The following is a 7,652-nucleotide window of genomic DNA, read 5'->3' on the forward strand; positions in this document are numbered from 1 at the left end:
ACTGAAGTAAACAGGGAGAGTTAAGTAAGAATCCAAGAATCCATACTAGTAATGAACAAAGCTAATAAATGGACAGTGATGGAAATAGAAACAGTATAATCATTCAGTTTCTAAAGAGCTATTAAAGGCAGTGGATTAATAGTCTGAGGACGTGACATGCGTACAGTCTGTGTTGACTTCAAACATCCAAGGCTACCTCACCCAGCCAGGTGCGCACTGCACTGCACCCTCGGAGCGTTCCAGGTCGACTGGACAAACGGGGGCTTTACCCCATATGGGAGTAAAAGGTCCGAGGGCAGAGGTCCCGGAGTGTGGAGAGAGGGGAGGAAGTGTAGGGCTAGTGGCGAACTCTTCTGGAGGCACGCCCCACTCGGAAGGGTCCCAACGGTCAGGGCTCAGGGGGCGCCAGGGCGCTTACGTAGCTGGCGTATCCCTAGATACGAGTAACAGTGGTCTCTACTGTCTGTGACAGTGCAAGACGATCCTCGGTGCACACGCCCCGTGGGGCCCCCTGACCGAGCGCTTGCCGTCTGAGACCGGGCTCTAGGCTCAGCACGCGGACAGCCGGGAGGCACAGAGGCGGAAGATGTCTTTCAGGCGCTGCGGCGTCGGCTGCGCGAGCCAATCGCGGCTGGGGACGGGTGGCTAGGGCACCATGGGCCCTGTAGGCGGCGTGCAGACGGGACTACAGCCCCCACAGTCCTTCGGGAGGAGGTGGCCAAAGCGCAGGCGCCGGAAGGGGCCGCCAGCCAGGGCGCGGGCCAATCACGACCGGGCGGCGGCACTAGGCACCACGGGCGCTGTAGTCACTCGGGTGGATTCCGGCCCAGAAGCCTCCGCGCTAGTCCTGCGGCGGCGCGGCCCGGGCGCCGTCGGGCGGGGCGGCGGCGGACTAGCCGGCCTGAGCTCAGAGCCGGATCCCGGCCGCGGCAACCATGTCGGCGCCGTCAGAAGAAGAGGAGTATGCTCGGCTGGTGATGGAGGCGCAGCCCGAGTGGCTGCGCGCGGAGGTGAAGCGGCTGTCTCATGAGCTTGCCGAGACCACGCGCGAGAAGATCCAGGCGGCTGAGTACGGGCTGGCGGTGCTCGAGGAGAAGCACCAGCTCAAGCTGCAGTTTGAGGAGCTCGAGGTGGACTACGAGGCCATCCGCAGCGAGCTGGAGCAGCTCAAGGAGGTGAGCGACGCGAACCGCCGCCGCCAACTCCCTGGAACCCATCACCCGGGCCTAACGGACCCCCTGTGACCCCTTGCCTCAGCCGGCCCAGGGCCGAGCCGCTTCAGCCGAGGATCAGCCTGCCGGGCTGACGGGAAGGTTCTGCAAGGGCTCCGGGGTGGTGAGTGGCGCGTGCGAGAGTCTGGGCCTCTGCGGGCAGGGGTCGCGGGTGTGGCCGTGTGACCAGCCTGCCCCTGCGGACAGGTCTCAGGAAAGGAGGGTGTACCTCTGCGGGGCTTGGTTCCCGAGGGTGGGGGTGAAGGCGTGGGCCGGAGGCCGGTGGTGACCCGTTGGAAAAGGCCGACCTAGGGTCTCCATTCACATTCCCTCAGATGGCTTCTCCTTCTGGGAGCAGCTGCCCCCCAGAGACCGAGTCCCCTCAGGCAGGTAAGCGCTAGCCAGCAGGGATTCTGCCCCTTCTGAGTGTCGGTTCACCCACCACCGTGACTGATTCCAGACGCGGCGCTTCTGCTTGCTTTCTCTCCTGACTCTGCCTCCCAGGCTCTGCAGAAGGGTGACAGGTCTGTGGGTGTTTGTCAGGGGGAAGTTTCTTTCTCCTATGTGATATCCACGCTAGGATGAGCAGATCAGCCCTCAAACTAACTGCCTGAGCGCTAGATAGTGGAAGAACTGGGCAACCTCATGAAGCAGTTCCCTTGGATGATCCTACACCAACTTCTCTCCCTAGCCTGAATCCCCAGCCCTACTGTGGGCAGTGGGAGGGAGAAGCTGCTTTCCGTATGGATCACACAGGCCTGAACTCAGGCCCTGCCCTTTGATGGTGATGTGACTCTGGATAGTGTTCTTAGCTTTTCCCTCTGCATAGTGGAAGTGCGACATTACTCTCCAGAATGGGTTGGTGTCAGGGTTGAGCTTCTGAAAGGGCCTGTCATGGTGTGTAGTCTGCAGGGCTCCGCCTGACTCATCCTTGTCCATTTGGGCTCTTGACCCAACTTGGTCTGGGCTCTCCACTACCCACCTTCTGGTATCTCTGCTTCCAGGCAGCCTCCGTCAGGTGCCTGGATCATTTAGAGCCATGTTTCACTGGGGAAGCCAGTGGGGCCTGCTGATACTGGGGCAGAGAGAATGCATAATCTATGCCTGAGAAGAGGCGCTCGGTTAAATGGCTGACAGGGTGTGCGTCGAGTGGTGGAGCTAGAGGTAGGTGAGATGTAGTCTCTTTTGGAAGGCTGCCCAATCTTGGTGTGTTGGGTAGGAGGTTGCACTGGGATGAGGGGGGAGGGCTGTGAGAATATGGAATAGGAGTAACCTTGGCCCACCTGGTTTCCCAAAGGGGTCTTAGTTTCTCTGGGCTTAGTTTCTTTCATAGCTCAGGGGCAGGTGCCACCCTCATTCTGCCCTCATAGTGTGTCTTGAGGCCCGAGCAGCACGCAGGCTCATCTTCTCCATTGTAAGAATACATAGGTATCTCTGATGGAACTAGTCCTTGTTTAGGGTCCTTTCAGTTGTCAACTCTTTGTCATTACAGACACTAATATTTGGACACTATAAGAATTCAGCTCAGTTTTGTGGATATGGCTGGAGAGTTAATAGCTGGGAATCAGGAGGCAGGCATAGCAGTCTCTGCAGGTATTTTTAGGGTGTCGGCATGCTTGCTTTGATGTCCCTTCTGTCTCCCACATGCGTTGGCCACTTGGCCTGGCATACATCCTCCTCACCATCCTGAACTTCAATTTCCCTGTTGTGGGTGGGGTGAAATGGTTCACCTGGATATCCTTGCAGAAGCCAGAGGAAGGAGCGTCAGTCTCAGTAGATGTTAACCAAAAAGCTTGCCCCAGGTCACTCACTCATGCCGGCACAGGCTCTTGTCAACCTAATTAGTTTTGGCCATTGTCATACTTGAATGTATTAGCTCTTGTTTACAAGTCACAATTTAAGGAGATGATATTTGTTGGCCTTTTGTTTCTCCTGTAGAAAGGTGAACAATCAACTTCATTTCTTGAACTAAAGTGGGTCGAGTTACTAAAAAATAATGCTAAAATGGGGGTGCCTGTACCCATGCCCAGCATTGTAGGTAACTCTGAGGGAGGGTGGCAGGCCCATCTGACCCTCCAGCTCCGTCTTCCTCAAGTCCCACTGTGCCCTTGCCCTCTTGGCTTGGTGGGGAAGAGAATCATGTTGACTTCGGTCAGCAACATGGTATTTCTAAATGACCTTGTACATCTTGCTCTACGGTCAGCTGAGCTTGCTGAGCTGGGGTGGCAGGTGCCTTGAGTGGATGGTTCTTTCAGGGGAAGGGGTCCTGGTAGGGTCTTACCCCACCCAGACACCAGAAACTTGGGTCAGGCCACCCTGACTGCCTTTGTACTACCTCAGGGCCTTGTCTGTGGTGTGTCTACAGCCCAGGGAAACAGCATGAGGAGTTTGGTGAGCTGCTGAGTATCATGGCTGGGCATGCTGCCTCCATTGCCGGCTTCTCTGTGCATTCTTGGAACTCCGCCTACCCTTTAAGGCTTGGCTGCTTCTCTCCAGATTCACCTACATCCCAGTTTTCAACTGGCGCCATGAAGGCTGGGGCAGGGGTGGTGGGAGCAGCTGCTCAGTCTCCTTCACTCCCTTACACACACCCCTACCCCTGTCCCTCTTGTCTTCTCCCCCAGCATTTGAGGAGTTGGAGGTAGGGATGGGTATGAGTGCCTCATACCGAGAGGGAAGGTCCATGTCTCATCCACTCCCTGCACTTAAGTCATAATCATGAGCCCTCTCTCCCTCTGCAGGTAACCTGCTTACACCATAGCTTTCCAAGCCCATGCCAGCCCTGGTAGCACATCCTCCTTAGGTCTCTTTGTAGCTGTGGAAGCCAAGGTACAGAGACTCAGGACTGAGCCCACAGGTCAGTCCTGAAAAAGCAGACACCTTCTGAGAAGAGGGTGATAGACATGTGCAGCCTCTGTGAGGCCAGCCTCCTCCATGTCCATTCTGCTCTCAGCTGGACAAGTTCTACTCTTGTCAAAGCCTTTGGAGAATCCCCTACTCCTCTGAGATCACCTAGAACTTGACACAGATACTTGCTGGGGCTGGGGCTCTGGGAGACCCAAGGGCATTTTGGGGCTGGAGGTATAACGGTCTAACTTGCAGTCTAGTGAACTTTGGATGCACTGAGGTTGCCCAGCCCTCAGGGGTCTGATAAGTGGAACAGCTACAGGCATACAGAGGCAGTGACCACATGGCCCTCAGTCCTCGCTGCTTGATATTCCCCTCCTTCCTGCCTGCAAAGTATGTGGGGTGGGCACATAACAATCTTCATGAACTCTTCCACAGTTAGGAAAATAATCCCTGAGACCCCTGCATCCTGATGCTATTTCCTCTTTCAGGGCTTGGGGTGCAAATCACTGTGTCCCTTCATACTTGCCAGGTGACATCCGCCTGGGATGACCCTGGATGCAGGGCCTGGGACATGGGGCTGATGTGTGGTATAGAGCTGCTTTCCCACAATCAGTGTTGGGAACCTGTTGGCTGGGCAGGAGAAGGGCCACTGTGTGGTCTGCCCCAGGCTCCAAGGAAGGATGACATTCTACCTAGGACTTCTGGAACTCTGTGACCTGACTGAGACTACTAGTCCATTAGGCCAGGTGAATATGGTGCAGGTCATTGCAAGCAGGTGCCTCAAAGAGTTCTCTGGCCCAGTTCTATTGCTGGACTACCCCATCACATCAGGGAGCCCAGCCCATTCCTCTGAGGGATGAGATCAGATTTCCCTCATCAGTTAAGAGCTACTACCTACAGTCAGATCCCCTTTACACTCATGCCCCTGATGAAGGACCACTGGACACCTTGGGGATAAAGAAATATTTCATTTCTTTTTAGGGGTGGAAGGGAAGATGGGCAGTTGACAGGGGCCAGCTAGAACTCAAAAGCTCTGAAGGACAGTGTCCTCCCAGCCTGGACCCTCATTGTCTGGTGTTTAACATATGCCTCTTAATCCATCCCCATAGAGAGGGCCCAGTGTAACTACCTAGCTGCCTGTGCAGACTTTGCCGTCAGAAGTGGACTGAGAGAGATGGGGCTGCCAGGCAGGGCAGATGGTGGGAGGAAGGGTAGATTCCCTGAGTGTTGTCAAAATGTGGGGTGTGTCCTGAGGTGGTCATCGGAGACACTAGCCCCTGGAATAGGGTATGCCAGGTGGGCTGTCTGCCGTCACCCCTCACCTGGTGCAGAGTAGGGGTTGCATTGTTAACCCAGTGAAGTAAGGCAGACTCCCTGTGGCAGGTGAGCAAGTCTACATTCTTTCCTTCATTTGGTGGCATCTGATTTGTCCTTTTGGTCAGTGTAGTGAGGTCAGCTTGATTTGTTTCTTGTGTGAAGCAGTTAACTCAGATGCTTGTTTAGTAAATGTGAGTTTGTTTCCAGTGATTGATATCTGAAAGCGGGACAATAAGGAGAGTTTATCATTTAGTAATTTTGTCCTCATATAACACAAAATGAACACAGAACCTGCCCCAATGGTCCCAGTGGCATCTTCCCCTCCTCATGCGCAGTGCCCACTGGCACCCCTCAAGATGAAGTTCCCTGTGCATTGTAGCTTCTATGCTTTCAACTCTTTAGGCATGTAAAACTGTGCTCCTTTTTTTTCATTTTCTAAAATAAACTATTTTAAAAAGTTTTAGGTTTACAGAAAATTGTGAAGATATTATAGAGAGTTCCTGTGTGCTGACACCTGTTTTCCCATTACTGAGTTCTGCAGTACATTAAGTTGCTGAGCCAGTATCAGTGCATTGTTATTAATTAAACTCTGCCTTACTCAACATTGCCTTAGCTCTCGTGCATTCTTCTTTTTCTCCCCCAGGACCCCATCAGGATCCCAGGTGACACCACATATCCTTGGACTCACGTTGTTAGAGTATTTCTCAGACTTCCCTTGTTTTTTGGTTGTTTGACAGTTTTGAGGAGTGTTGATCAGGTTTTTTAGTAAAATCACCTTCAATGTGTATTTGTTTGATGTTTTTCTCATAATTAGAGGGCCCTGGAGAGCTTTGGGAGGAAGCCCACAGAGATAACCTCGTTGGATGTCCTTGGTCCTACTCTATCAGTATCTCCCCATAGAGGCACTTGTTCCCCTTTTTTTGGCCTATTTTTGGGTATGAGGTCACTGTGCAGCCCCCACCTAAGGACTGGGGGGCTATGCTCCTTTAAGTGTGAGTATCTGCATAAACTACTTGAAATTTTTCTGTGCTGGAAGACTTGTACCTTCCCCATTTACTTTTCTATTCATTCAGTCATTTATATTAGTGTGGTCCCATGGATGTTTGCTTTATATTTGAGGTGATACTCCAGTGTTGCTTCATTTTCTTGATCAGCTTGTTCCAGTGTTGGCTCTGGCCGTGCTCCCATTTGTCTTTGGTGCCCCTGACATGCCATTATTATGATTTTTCTCCTTTTGTTCCTTCCTTCTTTCTTTCCTTCCTACCTTCCTACCTGTCTCCCTTCCACCTTCCCTTCCTCACTGCCTTCCTTTCCCTTCCCTTCCTCCCTGTTTTGAGCACTTCCTTATTTGCTCTACTACAAGATACTCCAGGCTCATCCTGAGGGTTTCCTGTTCTAGTCTTGGGATCAGCTATTTCTCCAAGGAGCTCTGGTCACTTTATTGGAGAATGATGTTAGAATCCAAGATCTGGGTGCTGGGTGTTCACTGCTTCTAGTGTATCACTACTTCTAGGCTCACTCAGCATAGATACCAGCTGTCCACTCACCCATGCATGCACACTTCCTTTATATAACCAGCTGTATGTATTTTAAGCTCAAGATGAGTTTATACTAAGGTCTCTAGTTCTTCTCCATCACCTTACAGATTATTCCACACCTCCCCTTGCTTCTCTATAACCTCCTACCCAGCAGGGACACATCTGACTCTTTACCTTTCACAGTGACTGCTGACTGCAGCACACAAGTGTATAGAGTCAAGATTTGATCTATAACCCTTGGAAAACACCCTTTTCAACTAGAACACCATGTTTATGTGTAGTTTCTGTGTGCTTGGTTACTCGTCACCCAATCCAGAGTTACTTAGGTTAGCCTCTTACTCCTCCCCTCCTGCCTTCAGTGAGGCAGTTTCAACCATTTGTGATACAATTAGATTGTTTTGCCACTTTCTGCATTCATTCTGGGATCCCCTAACCTACTATTTTTTTTTTTAATTTGCATCATTAAGCTTCACTCTCTGTACTGTAAGGTTCTCTGATTTTTGACCTTTAACTGGTCAGACAGAATCGCTCTACTGCCCTAAAAATATTCCCTAATCTCTTTCGAGGTTCCTCAAACTGCTTCCCTACAACCCAGCAATCCCACTCCTAGGTATCTACCCAAAAGACACAACAACACTGATTGAAAAAGATACCTGTACCCCCATGTTTATTGCTGCTTTATTTACAATTGGAAAAACATGGAAGCAGCCCAAATGCCCAAAAGTAGATGACTGGA

The 7,652-nt window shown here is 51.9% G+C and overlaps 1 protein-coding gene across 3 annotated transcripts in view; it reads left to right on the forward strand.

Moving 5' to 3' along the window:
- The first annotated feature begins 866 nt into the window (after positions 1-866).
- Positions 867-7,652, forward strand: part of BICD2 (bicaudal D homolog 2 (Drosophila)) — a 45,888-nt gene continuing 39,102 nt past the window's right edge. For all 3 annotated transcript variants that reach the window (XM_012726512.1, XM_004684500.2, XM_012726513.1), the window contains exon 1: positions 867-1,175. In XM_012726512.1, the coding sequence (XP_012581966.1) occupies positions 936-1,175 (240 nt within the window). In that variant the 5' untranslated portion in view covers positions 867-935. The remainder of the gene's footprint in view (positions 1,176-7,652) is intronic.

The sequence above is a fragment of the Condylura cristata genome, unplaced genomic scaffold, assembly GCF_000260355.1.
Source record: "Condylura cristata isolate star-nosed mole 26May11 unplaced genomic scaffold, ConCri1.0 scaffold00017, whole genome shotgun sequence".
NCBI classification, from domain to species: domain Eukaryota; kingdom Metazoa; phylum Chordata; class Mammalia; order Eulipotyphla; family Talpidae; genus Condylura; species Condylura cristata.